The sequence below is a fragment of the Anomaloglossus baeobatrachus genome, chromosome 10 (genome assembly GCF_048569485.1).
Source record: "Anomaloglossus baeobatrachus isolate aAnoBae1 chromosome 10, aAnoBae1.hap1, whole genome shotgun sequence".
NCBI lineage: Eukaryota > Metazoa > Chordata > Amphibia > Anura > Aromobatidae > Anomaloglossus > Anomaloglossus baeobatrachus.
Genome location: NC_134362.1, coordinates 65,950,386 through 65,964,760, shown reverse-complemented (window position 1 = coordinate 65,964,760; position 14,375 = coordinate 65,950,386). Strand labels below are relative to the sequence as shown.

At 42.8% G+C, this 14,375-nt stretch overlaps 1 protein-coding gene across 1 annotated transcript in view; it reads left to right on the top strand.

Moving 5' to 3' along the window:
• The window catches only part of LOC142254348 (mucin-2-like), a 156,295-nt gene that overhangs the window by 135,496 nt on the left and 6,424 nt on the right, over nt 1-14,375 (top strand). Inside the window, exons 19-21 of the mRNA XM_075325394.1 lie at nt 2,640-2,791; nt 7,232-7,370; nt 9,766-9,876. Coding sequence (XP_075181509.1) covers nt 2,640-2,791; nt 7,232-7,370; nt 9,766-9,876 — 402 coding nt within the window. The remainder of the gene's footprint in view (nt 1-2,639; nt 2,792-7,231; nt 7,371-9,765; nt 9,877-14,375) is intronic.

The window sequence follows — 14,375 nt, the reverse complement described above, 5'->3', positions numbered from 1 at the left end:
TCTCAGAGTCCTCCAAGTGATCATGAGCAAACTGTAGACGAGCCTTGACATGATGCTTTGAAAGTAAAGGTACCTTACGGGCTCGTCTGGAACGGAGACCATTGCGGTGGAGTACGTTACTTATGGTATTAAGTGAAACCAATGTCCCCACTGCCATGAGATCTTCCCGGAGCTCCTTTCTTGTTGTCCTTGGGTTAGCCTTGACTCTTCGTACAAGCCTGGCCTCGGTACGGGTGGAAACTTTCAAAGACTGTCCAGGCCGTGGAAGGCTAACAGTAGTTCCATAAGCCTTCCACTTCCGGATGATGCTCCCAACAGTGGAGACAGGTAGGCCCAACTCCTTGGAAAGGGTTTTGTACCCCTTTTTAGCCTTGTGACCCTCCACGATCTTGTCTCTGATGGCCTTGGAATGCTCCTTTGTCTTTCCCATGTTGACCAAGTATGAGTGCTGTTCACAAGTTTGGGGAGGGTCTTAATTAGTCAAAAAAGGCTGGAAAAAGAGATAATTAATCCAAACATGTGAAGCTCATTGTTCTTTGTGCCTGAAATACTTCTTAATACTTTAGGGGAACCAAACAGAATTCTTGTGGTTTGAGGGGTTGAATAAATGACCCTCTGAATAAACTTTTCACAATTTTTAAAAAAAATAAAAATAAAAAAAGAAATAACATTCTTTTTTGCTGCAGTGCATTTCACACTTCCAGGCTGATCTACAGTCCAAATGTCACAATGCCAAGTTAATTCAGAATGTGTAAACCTGCTAAATCTGCAGGGGGTTGAATACTACTTGTAGGCACTGTATACTTTATACTTAAAATTTTCAGCATGGGCTCACATAAAACTGGCCATTTTTGTGTGCTAAGTATTTGAACTCTTACATGTTTTTCATAGTATTTTCATAGTATTATTGCACATTTATATTCCTATATTGTTACACATATCTAAGCACTACAGAGGGCAACTGTCTCATTTTTGTTGCTACTGTATTTTTCAGACTATAAGATGCACTTTTTTCCCCCCCAAATGTTGGGGGAAAGTGGGGGGTGCATCTTATAGTCTGAATGTAGGGCATGGCTGCGGGGAATGAGGGTGCTGCGGTGGAGCAGGTCATCGGCGGCATGCACAGGCTGTAGCAGCGCCTGCCGTGACCATATGGGCCCGCTCATTTCATATGCATGCATCCTCCCGCCCATCATCTCTCAGTGCTGAAGTCGGCGCTGACAGGTGGGCAGGATGATGGGTGGGGGATGCATGCATAAATAACAGCCAGCCCTCATGATCACCCCTGGCAACTACAGCCTGGAGTGATCATGTACGGCTGTATTCATTGCCCCCCACACATCATCATAAGTGCAGGGGGCAGGGAATAAGTACAGTATACTCCCGTTCCCTGCAGCATCGGGATGTTCTCCTGTCTGCCGGCCCGCTGTTCTGTGTGGAGAGAGGTGCGCACAGCAATTACATCATCTCTGTGCGCACCGCTCTCCACACACATCAGCGGGCCAGCAGACAGGAGGACATCGCGATGCTGCAGGGAACGGTGACCGGCTCCACACAGATCAGTGGTGCTGCTGCTGGCACAGACACGAAGACAAGCGATGCTGCTGGAGTGAGGAAAGGTGAGTATAAACGTTTATTTTTTTTGTGTGCCACAGGATGCAGGCCATATACCAGGATAGGGGTATATAGCAGGATGTGAGTATATATCAGGATGGGGGTATATAGCAGGATGAGGGTATATAGCAGGATGGGGGTATATATCAGGATGGGGGTATATAGCAGGATGAGGGTATATAGCAGGATGAGGGTATATAGCAGGATGAGGGTATATAGCAGGATGAGGGTATATAGCAGGATGAGGGTATATAGCAGGATGGGGGTATATAGCAGGATGGGGGTATATAGCATAATGGGGTATTTATCAGGATGGGGGTATATATCAGGATGGGGGTATATAGCAGGATGGGGGTATATAGCAGGATGAGGGTATATAGCAGGATGGGGGTATATAGCAGGATGGGGGTATATAGCAGGATGGGGGTATATAGCAGGATGGGGGTATATAGCAGGATGGGGGTATATAGCAGGATGGGGTATATAGCAGGATAGGGTATATAGCAGGATAAGGGTATATAGCAGGATGGGGGTATATAGCAGGATGGGGGTATATAGCAGGATGGGGGTATATATCAGGATGGGGGTACATAGCAGGATGGGGGTATATATCAGGATGGGGGCTATTCTAGGATGGTGGACATATATACAAGGATGGGGATCATATACAAGGCAGGAGGATCATTACCAGGAAGGCATACCTTAGTAGAGAATTTGGGGACATTACTCCCATAACAGTGTCAGCAGCAGATCCTCGCCCCATAACAGTGTGTCATGGCCACACTTTTTGCTTAAAATTTTATTTTCCTATTTTCCTCCTCTAAAACCCGGGTGCGTCTTCTGGTCCGGTGCGTTTTATAGTCCGAAAAATACTGTACTTTAATTTTATGAAATCTAACTTTTACTAATAAATTAAAGCTTTATTTAACTTAGAATAGAAGGTAACTTTACATATAAAACTATAAATCCGTATTAGGGTTATGTGTGTATTAAAGCTTAAAAAAATCTGTTGTTTTATATTACAGTTCAGCATGGAATGCGTCTCGGGTTGTATTTGTCCAGAAGGTTCATTGGCAGATGGCAAAGGAGGATGCGTGCAAGATGGCCAATGTACCTGTTTTTATAATGACAAGATATATAATCACAATGAAAAAGCAAAGATTGGCTGCAGTTTGTGGTACGTAGCTAACATTATAGCACCGGAGGAACCACTGTGGAATATGGCTGCTGTTAAAATATTTCTAAGTTTTGTTTTATTTGGTTTTTTTTTATTAATTAATTAAATAATAAGCTTAAAGGGTGAAACCTGTTTTAAATTAAGGTAGTCAAGCTGTCTTTGCTTACAGTTTGTCTGTCCACTTGACCAAGCTCAGAACAAGCAGTGATTTTAATAAATAAAATACAAGTTGTACTTAGTGTTTTTCCACTAATTTATATATTAATCTGCTCATCTTCTTCTGCTCTATAAAATCCATTCCATAGATTACAGAGTATTTCTGAGCTGCGAGGTTCCATTTAACCTCTTCCCAATGTGTTATACTTCCGGAATGTGTCTCTAACAGTAGTGACTAGAGCTAGCTCCACTCGCTGCTGTCTAACCGTAAAGATTCCAATGTCAATAATTTCAGACAGTGCATTTAAATGGTTTTGATTGGTCACTGCTGTTTTTGTATTCCCATGAAATCCAACCCATAGTTGAGCTTCATAAAAAGTCATAAGTTTTGCTAGATTCTTTGATACTGAACTTTTTTTTGTACGTAGTTTTTCATAATGCATACGCTGTTCTTTACAATTACATAGTTACATAGGTTGAAAAAAGACCTGGGTCTATCTAGTTCAACCTTCCTCCACCAGTTATATATTTTGTCATTAAATCATTTATAACCAATAATGTTGTGTGTACTGAGGCAATCATCTAGCCCTGATATAAAAGCTGTTATAGTGTCTACCATTACTACCTCTTGTGGTAGGGCATTCCACAATCTGACTGCTCTAACTGTAAAGAACCCTTTCCTATTTAGCTGCTGGGATTGTCTTTCTTTGCAGTGAGTGCCCCCTGGTCCTTAGTATTGTTTTTGGCAGGAATAAGTCATATGTCAGCCCTTTATATTGACCACACATGTATTTATACATATAAATGAGATCTCCTGTGAGATTTTTTTTTGTAAGTTAAACATATCTAACTTTTTCAACCTGTCATCATATGAGCGGCCTCCATCCCTTGTAATAGTCTAGTTAGCCGCTTTTGAACTTACTCTAACTTCTGAATGTCCTTTTTAAAATGTGGAGCCCAAAACTGGATCCCATATTCCAGATGTGGCTTTACAAGTGATTATGGAGGGGTATCAATACGTTGGGATCACGGGATCTAATCTCTCTTTTTATTTTATACACCCTAAAATCTTGTTTGCTTTAGCAGCTGCTGCCTGACATTGAGTGCTGCTGCTCAGCTTATTTGTAATATAAATACCCAAGTCCTTCTCCTGTTCTGTAGTCCCGAGTTTACTTACATTTAATGTATACGCAGCTATAGGATTACTCCGTCCTAGGTGCATTACTTTACATTTATCAACATTAAATCTCATTTGCCAAGTATCTGCCCATTCTGACATCTTATCCAGATCGATTTGTAATATTTTACTATCAAGGTCAGTTTTTAAAATCCTACATAGTTTGGTGTTGTCACTTTACTCTCAATCCCATCCATAAGGTCATTAATAAAGAATTTGTCCTAGCCCAGATCCTGCAGTCCCCACTGCTGACTATAGCCCATTAGAGAAAATACCATTTATGACTACTCTTTGTTTCTTACCTTTTAGCCAATTCCTTACCAATCTGCTTATAGTTTCCTCTAGTCCCTATTTCTGGAGCTCCATTATAAGACTGTTATGTGGTACAGTATCAAATGCCTTTGCAAAGTCCAAATAAATCACATCAGCTGCATTACCAATATCCAGATTTACATAGTTACATAGTTACATAGGTTGAAAAAAGACCTAGGTCCATCTAGTTCAACCTTCCTCCACCAATTATACATTTTGTCACTAAATCACTGATAACCAACAAGTCCTTCTCCTGGTCTGTAGTCCCGAGTTTACTTTCATTTATTGTATACGCAGTTATAGGATTACTCCGTCCTAGGTGCATTACTTTACATTTATCAACATTAAATCTCATTTGCCAAGTATCTGCCCATTCTGACATCTTATCCAGATCTTTTTGTAATATTGTACTATCCAGGTCAGTTTTTAAAATCCTACAGTTTGGTGTCATCAGCAAAGGATGACACTTTACTATCAATCCCATCCACAAGGTCATTAATAAAGAGATTAAAAAGAATCGGTCCTAGCACAGATCCCTGCGGTCCCCACTGCTGACTATAACCCATTTAGAGAATGTACCATTTATGATGACTCTTTGTTTCCTAGCTTTTACCCATCTGCTTATAGTTTCCCCTAGTCCTTGCTTCTGGAGCTTTAGTATAAGGCTATTATATAGTACAGTATCAAATGCCTTTGCAAAGTCCAAATAAATCACATCAACTGCATTACCAATATCCAGATTTGCATTTACCACCTCATAGAACCCCAATATGTTGGTGAGATATGACTTATCTTTCATGAATCCATGCTGGTTATCAATTATTATATTATTGTTTCTAATATATTGTGCATATCATGTGCCCCCCCCCCCCCGTGTCAGCAGCCGGGCTGCTCGGATCCAGATCCGGGGTGTCAGGACCCAGGGGTCGTGCGGCCACTCAAATAAAGGGGGGGTTATTTACAGGGGATTGTGTTTAGAGTTTGTAACGCCACTCATTGTGTATGGTAATGTGGAGTACCACCGCTACAGTTGGTAGTACCCGGGGGCGATGGAGTGGGGCAGCCAGGTGTTAGACCCCTCCACGGGTAGGTGGGATGCCCCGGGGCTTGGTGATGGTGATTGGGGAGTGACATGGGGAACCAAGGGGAACACTTTCATACTCACACAGTCCAATAAGCTGACACCGCCAACTGTATACACCAAAGTTCTGAACACCGCTGCCGCTGAGGGGAGCTAGTTTGGGTCCCGTCCCCGATGGTGTTGCCTGATGATCTGTGACCCTTTTCCCTGGCAATCAGTTCACTTCTTGGTTGGCCCCGGTAGCATAAAACTAGTCGGGTCCCGCTCCCCAGTGTGGCTAACTGTGGGAGCTTGCTCTCAGGGTTCATGCTTGGCATTTTCTGGACCGTTTTTGTGGAAAGTCCTATCCCGCCTCATTGCGCTATTACCCCAATTTTGGAGCAGGGGAGAGCGGATCTTGAAGGCTCCGTTCTCGTTGGGTAAATTGTCAGGTTGCCTGAAGCTACTCCCTGACCTAGGGTCCACGTACCCCGTCGTGCCTTGGTCCCAGCCCAGTGATGGTACAAGGCTCCTTGGAAGCAACTAGGTGGCAGACGGTGGTCTGGGCCTAGTAGGAGCTGGACCCCCGGTCGCAGGGGATCGTGACAAGGTGCATGAAACTGTCGAGGAGGACAGCCGTCCTCCTCGACAGTTCCATGCCCCTTGTCACGATCCCCTGCGACCGGGGGTCCAGCTCCTGCGAGGCCCAGACCACCGTCTGCTACCTAGTTGCTTCCAAGGAGCCCGGGTCCTGACCTCCTCTCTCTTTCACTTCCTACACTTCACTCTCCCTTCTCCAACCTCCTACTTCAACTTTCTACTTCCACTCACTGGCACTCCTGACCTTCCCAACGAACCCCCCAAGTGGGCGACCCTATACCACTCAGGTTGTCCACTGGTGTGTCTGGTAGGTGTGGTGCAGAGTGTTCCTATGATTTTGATTGGCTGATGTTGGCAACACTATAAGTTAGGGACCCGTAACCAAGGAGGAGGTGGATATTGCACAGAAGAGCGGATTGCACAATACCCTGTGACGACCTGATAGTCCAGGGTGTCACAGTCATCTCTTAAAATGCCCTCAAAAACCTTGCACACAACTATTGCAGTATAAAGTGCTAGCGATTAATCAATTGCAAGTTAAAATCTCCTACATGGACTAAACAAATTTTAAAAGATACTTAAAAATTATAAACATTTTAATCCACTCCTTTCCATATTTAACAATAAAGAAATATTAAAAAAATAAAAAGGTAATGAAATAAAAATGAAATGAAAATAATGAAATAAAAATAAAAGGTAATGAACATAAACACATTTAAAAGGCTGCATATGTAAAAGTCCGATCTATGAAATTATAAAATTAATTAACCCATACTGTCAAACCTTTAAAGACAAAAAAATCAAAACGCCTAAATTTGTGGGTTTTTTGGTCATTCAAAAAATAAAACCCTACAAGTTTGATATCATTGTAATTGTAACATCCTAATTGTCAAGTTATTTTTACTGAACAATGAAAAAATGAAACCCAAAATATAATGGCAGAATTGCATTTTTTGCACCATTTCACCCTCCTTGATTTTTTTTCCTGTTTTTCAATGTATTATATGGTAAAATGAATGACATTATTAAAAACTACAACTTACATAAAATGTAGTCCTTATATTGCCATGTTGATGGTTATTTTGGAATGTCAGAACTACTAATTGATCTGGATTTCTTTCATTTTTTTCCCAAGTACATGTGATAACCGTAAATGGATCTGTGATGATCTACACCCTAAGGCAGAGTGTATGGTTTATGGAGAAGGAAATTACATAACATTTGACCAAAAGCATTACCAATTTTCCGGACAGTGTGAATATATTTTGGCTCAGGTACGTCATATATGCTGTGTCCTTTACAAATTAATCCTTTATTAAATTTAGATTTCATAACTAATCCTATTAACTACATTATTTGTAAAACAGAAACAAACAAAAAAAAATGATGTCAATTATGAGCAAGCACTACCATGCTCAGGTGTTTGGTACTCGTAGAAAGCAGTTGGATGCTTTGATGGGCAAGACTTGAGTACCCGATTATAATGGAAGTCAATTCGGGACTCGAATATTTTTCTGGGATATATTCCAGAAATGTCTCAAGTCCCTGTGATGAAATCCCTGCTTCAGTTAGTGCACCAGGTGGCACCAAAGTACAGACAGTCAGGAAAGACAAAAGTATCTAAGCCATATCCAGAGATGGGGAATCAGACAAGCTGGGGTTGGTGCACAGGAGGTTTCGTCAGGACAGAGGGAGAAATAGAGGCAACGTCAGAAAACAAGCCAAAGTCGGTACACGGAGAGGTAATGTCAGGGCAATGGGGAAAAGCCAAACAACGTCAGAAGGCATGTCGCGGTCGGTACTCAGGAAGATCAAGTCAGTAAGGAGAGGGGAGGGTCAGAACAAAAGGACGGACTGGTCGGAAACACAAACAGGTGACACGGAGAGGTCAGGGAATATGAACACAGACAGTAGTGGGACAAGATCAGAGAGACACGAGCAAAGTCAGGGACGAGTACTTGCTGAGTATACGAAGATATTACTGGCAGTACTGCAGCAGGACCGGCTCCAATATCAAGTGAATGAGAAGTCTGAATCGAGGCCCAGAGGAACCCCTCCCCAAATGTTCAGGGAGAGGCCACCAAAAACTCGAGGAGGATCAAAAAAGGGGTAAGCCAGCTCTCCAGGAAGTCGGACCTGCAGAGCAAGCATGAAACCGGCTCTGCAGAATGATGGACCTGCAGAGCATGATCATGACTGTCCCCCATTGAATATGTTAAGTAAAAAACTTAGCACTCAAAGTGATGAAGAATTGATGTGAATTTATTGAAGAATCTTCAAAAGTGAATGGAGCACAAACATTTTGGTTCTAAAATACTGGACCTACATCAGTGTGCAGTATGAAGTTCACTGAGGTTTCAATAGAAGTAGGCGCTAAGGAGAAAGCGTGGTGTCCACCGCTGTGTCATGGCACTTCCAAGTGCTCAGTATGTCTGGGAACTCCTTCAAGACTGTTGGAAAGACATTGCAAGTGACTATCAGATGTAGCAGCTTAACTGAATGCAAAGAGGGTGTAAAGCTGTCATCAGAGTAAAAGGAGGGTATTTGAGGAATCTAAAGTTTAACAGATGTTCTAGTCTGTTTTACACATGTTTCTTTATTCATTGCTTCAATGTGTGTTCCTTGTGGATTTGCTGTTTGAAGTCTGATTCTACAATGTGCAACAAGGAAACCCATTGTCCAAATTTTTGGCTGGAAGAGATAGATAGATTAAGAGAAAATGTTCTATCTATTTATTAGTGGGATCGCTGGGGCTATTAGGGATTACCGTATTTTTTTGGATAATAATACACACTTTACCTCCCAAAAATGTGGGTGGAAAATGTGGGGGGATGTCTTATATGAAGAATGTAGTTTACCGGATTATGGTTGAGAAGGGTCACATGAGGCACGGGCGATGTTGTGGGCTGTGCGCTGTTCTGTGGGCAGTGCTGATCCTGTGGACGGTGCTGATGCTGATGTCGGGCTGTGATCGCTGCAGGGGGTGAGGCAGGGGCCATCCTGAAAAGGTTGGCAGGGCTGGCTTCAAATAATGTCACCTGGATTTGGCGCATGCGCAGATTGAGCACTCAGCTCAACATCTCATTGCGCACTCACCGCCTTCGGTCCATTGATCTCCCAGCAGCGGACTTAAGGAAAAGGGTGCCCGGAAGTGGCGACTGCGCAGATGAGAACTCGGCTTGTCATTGAGCCTTTAGCTCAATCTGCACACGTGCTGACTCTGGTCAAAATTTCTTTGAAGCTCGCACTGCCGACAGTTTCTGTATACTCCTTCCTCATAGTGCCCTTAGCAAGCATCTGGGACACCGCCACACCGCCTGCAGCATCGCCTTACTCCAGCACCGCCCCTGCCTCCTGTGACCTCACTCCATCACTGCTGGCGCCCCTTCGGTTAGATACGACCGGATAATAAGAGGGACCCCATATTTATTTATTTTTACCTTTTTTTTCCCTCTAAATTTGGGTTGCGCTTTATAAAACGAAAAATAAAGTTTTCTAAGCTTAGCATAAAATCTGAGACACAAACTACAATAAATTGCACTAAAATACTGGAGTACTTGGGTGTTGTGGATGTAAACTAATAGAATAAATTAAATTATATAGAGATTATTATGACGTTAAGATTGTTTGCACTACTCATGCTCAATTTGTTCAAACTCATGATTTCAGGATTACTGTGGACTGGATAACAGTGTTGGAACATTTCTCATTACGTGTATAAACTCTGAATGCAGTGACACTGGTTTAACTTGTTCAAAGATCTTCAAAATGTATTTTAATGTAAGTTAATAATAATATCTAATAAAACAGTAAATACAAAATTTAATTATAGAAAATAGCAATGGTATTAGGGAAGTTTAAGAGCAAAGGATCAGACAAGTTATCCTTCTCCACAGCTGCTAACGATAATGGAAAGAAATTGAAACTCCTCTGTGTCATTACTATAACATTATGCAAATACACTTATCAGCAATCTTAATTTTTTTTTGCAGACCTTTGACTTGACTTTAATTATGGGAAATTGTGTTCTCTTAATTTGCTCAGCTACACTGTGTAAACTAATCTTGCGATTCAGTTTGTATTAATTTAAAATTTAGATTTTTAAATTTTGAGCCAAATTAATTGGTTGTTTGACCATTTATAAATACACTGCTTAACATTGAAATCACCACGTTAAGAACTGTAATGCCTGCCTGGAGCCACAGACTCAGACTGGCTGTAATGGACAGGCTAGAGGGAAGCCACTCACCAAGCAGGACTCCTAGAACCCTGAAACCCTTTAACCCCTATACTGGGATTTAGAATTACACAGGGCCCCAGTGATCACTACCTGTGGAAGGCTGCAGTCCGAGAGAGTAGTCGTCAGGCAAATTAGGAAATGCAGAACAGCGACAAAATCAGGCAGGCAAAGACGTAATCAGGAAACCAAGCAGAGGTCAAATCCGGGACTGGCGGCGAGGTACAGCAATGGCAGGCAGAAGGGTAGTCAGAGGACAAGCAGAAGTCCAAACAAAAGAGGTCAGTAAGCAAAACAGAGAGGGAACCAGGTAACAGGAAAACAGAACTATCTCTGGCGGTAACCAGCAGACAAGAGGGGGAATTAAAAGGGTGTGGTGTCTTCCCATTGGCTGAGGCTGAATGATGGTAACTTCAGCTGGAAGACACACGCCACCTATAGTCAGCCAGTGGTACTGTAGATCTCAGGGAAACCCAGCTTAGTGGATAAGCGGAGCCTGCGCCCACCAGATCCACTGGCACCGACTCCTCTCCCATCACCAGCACTATCCACGGCGGGAACACGACGTCGCCTGGAGATTGAAGCAGAAGTCGCAGGAGCGGACTCCGGTGGGGACATGACAAGAACAAAACTTTGTGTAGTTACGAAAATCACAAAATCAGTAGACATGTTAAATACTTTAAGATTGCGCTTAGACTAAAAACGTCCAGGCCGATCACACCTTACTCTCCTATGATGTAATAAAACATCATTACAAAGTAAGTAGTCTGCAAAATTTTGTGCAGCTTTGGGGATGAAAGGCCAGCTATCAGACACAACCAGATTCGCTATAGATAGGATAAACATGTTTTATTTACATGATTACCGTCTCGTTCACCATTCCTCTACCTTATGCTTACCAGAGGGTGGTGCGCTCCTGAATATTGACAGCTTAGACTAATGACATGGTATGGCCAATGATCTGAACTGTCTGCTCACAATTAGAGATGAATGAACCCGAGGTTAGGTTTTCGAACCGAACATCAATTTAAAAAAACAGGGTTTGGGTTCAGAGTTCGGATACTTTACGTGCGAACTTAACTTGCATGAGCAGTGCTGTGCTTGGGTATGCTCGTGCTCAGCACAGTAAAAGCCGTTTGCCGTGTTTAAACAGCTCGTACTGGGGTAACAGCGTGATTAAATGTAGTGTATAACAAAAAAAAAATTGAAAAAGCTCGCCCACCTTCCCCCGGAAGTGATCTGCTTATGGCTGGCTGTATGACGGCAGAGACTCAACCTGTCAATCAATGTTTCAGAACTTCCCCCGGGCCAAGTTCGGACCAGTGAAGGTTTGGTTTGTTTGCTGCCAGCGAACTGAACTTCCAATGGTTCACTCATCTCTACTCACAATGCTACCAGCAGATGCTGCCTTTTCTCAGTGGCATCAGAAGAGCCCAGGGACACTGAAGCTAACTGCATCCGGTGATCCTTCCACCTTCAGAGCTGTGATTGCAAGACTTATAAGAAACAACTTTCTAGCTAGCGTTCCTTGGAAGTTCCTAGAAAGTTCCTAGAAAGTGACCACCTATGATTGATTGACTGCAGTGGTGGCCAGTACCTGGGGCAATGAGCACTAAACTGTAAAATTAAAAATTCTTCTTTTCTTGAGGACAAGTAGAAATTTTATTGAGCTAAATTGTGAAGTCATATATTTTTACAAACATTTTGTGATTTTGCAGATTTAAGTAGCTGAGACAATACCTTTTAAAGAGGTTGTCTGGCTACAGATGACAAGTCTGCAATCACTATATGGGACTGCAGATAACTGAATCGTGACAGTATGCACATTGATAACCCCTGTATTCTCTTGGTGGGTGGGCCGCCACGTGACGGCATGTATATGGTTTGCATATTTACTGTCACATGACAGCACTTGTGCAAATAACATAAGTGCAGTAACTTAACCCTCCACCCGCATGAGAAATACAGGGAGGAATTCTCGACAGTCTGCAGTCACTTTAAGTCAATAAGAAGGAAGGTAGCAGGCTCACCACTCTTGGAAATAGATACACAGACCACCGATACAAATCCAAAGGGAAGAAGAGAGAAAAAGATCCCGTAGTCCATTCTTCTATAAAAATCCAATATTTTATTAAAGCACTTAAAAAAAACGCTCTCTGAAAATGATATATCCCAGACTCCTTGCCCCGTCTTATGAGTTTCCGGCAGTGGTCCTTTCTCAAAGCCTTTGAGAAAGGACCAACATCTGAAAAGCATAAGGCGGGGCAACGACAAGAGTCCAGAACATGTGATTTTCAAAGAGGATTTTTTTTTAAAATGCTTTAATAAAATTTTAGATTTTTATAGAACGAACTGCGGGATCTTTTTCTCTTTTCTTCCCTTTGGAGTCACTTTGAGTGGCTGCAGACGTTTCTCCTGAGACCGGAAAACCCCTTTAAAGAAAAGTCATACAATGTATAGAAAATACATCAAATGCAATCATTATAATTTTCAAAATAGGATAAATTGTGTTATTTGTGCTTATAATATGATATAAATTGCTGATACAGAATCAGAGAAAAAAACAGCAAAAAATAACAAACATTATGGCTCCAAGAATGTAGTGAGGCTTAAAGGATAAAATATGCTGTTTTCTCAAAGCCAAAATCACTTGCGTGTCTGACGCATTATTTTGAAAAATGTGTCCTGTGTCACGCTGTTCAAAGGACTTGGTAAGACATAGTACAGCGTATTCCCCACTAGGTGGCAGCAGAGTAGTGAAGCAGAGTCAAAGTAACACTGTAACAGAAAGGAGGCTGAAGTACAGCAGAGTAACTTCCGCAGGTAGTTCACAGGCGAACCACCAGGGGGCAATAGAGTAGTCAAGCAGTCAGGGTCAAGCCAGGAAAGTCAAGTCACTGCAAAGGGAGGATCAAAATCAGGTCATGAAAGAGAACCAAAGTCGGATGCTGGGAGATCAGGTATGCATAGGGAAACACAAAGGGCACAGGAAACAGAAAACAAGACCAGATTGTGAGGAGGCACAAACACGGGAAGGAGGATGAACCAGGATGGGTAAACAATTGACAGGAGCAGGAAGTCAGGGACTGGGACAGATGGATAAACGGGGAAGGGTACAGGTCAGGGCACGGTAACAAGGAGTCAGATCAAACAGGAAATCTCACCAGAGCCAGTCACAGGCTGCAGAGCAAAACTATAACCAGCACTGGAATGCAGATATAGTGTCTCCTGAAACCAGAACGAGGCTGATGGGAGTTAACCACTGACATGACCAGGCCGGGTCTGGGAAACTCTGGAGCAAGGAATACCGATCCTGGATCAAGGCATCCTGCTTCTAGATATTCTATCATGTTTTTCCAAAAATAAGACCTCCTCTAAAAATAAGCCATAGCAGGGATTTTAAGCATTTTTGGAGCAAAGCTTAAAAATAAGCCCTACCCTGAAAATAAGCCCAAGTCGTTGTTCAATAATGAAGTGTCCATGTAGCTAAAAAAGTTAAAGAATTCTGCAGGACACTTCATTATAGAAAGCTGACACCCCGCAATCACACTCACCAGATGCCTAGCGGGAGGATCTGTAGTGGATTGTATACCCACACACATGAGATCTCACACCCGCACACATCAGATCCCACACACAATCACCCATAGGATCGCACACACACTCACCACATCCACCGATACTGATTTCTTCTGGCCAGCAGAATCCTGAGATGCAATGCGGTGGAGCGCAAGGACCTGCGAATGGTATGCCTACAGGACTTGCAATGCGTAACTTACTCCCATCTTTCCCTGCGGCTGGAGGCATTCTGTACTGCTGGATGTGGTGAGTGAGTAGTGAGTGTTTGTGTGCGATCTGATTGGTGATTGTGTGTGTGTGATCTGATGTATGTGTTACAAGTGTGTGTACGATCTGATATGTGAGTGTATCTGCCAGAAGCAGGGGAGGACAGCGTGTAGCTTACCTGTTGGGAGGGCTTGACAGGGGGGACCTGGGAGCCACGCAGTTATCTGAGCCCTGGTAAGTATGAGTCTCCTGGGAA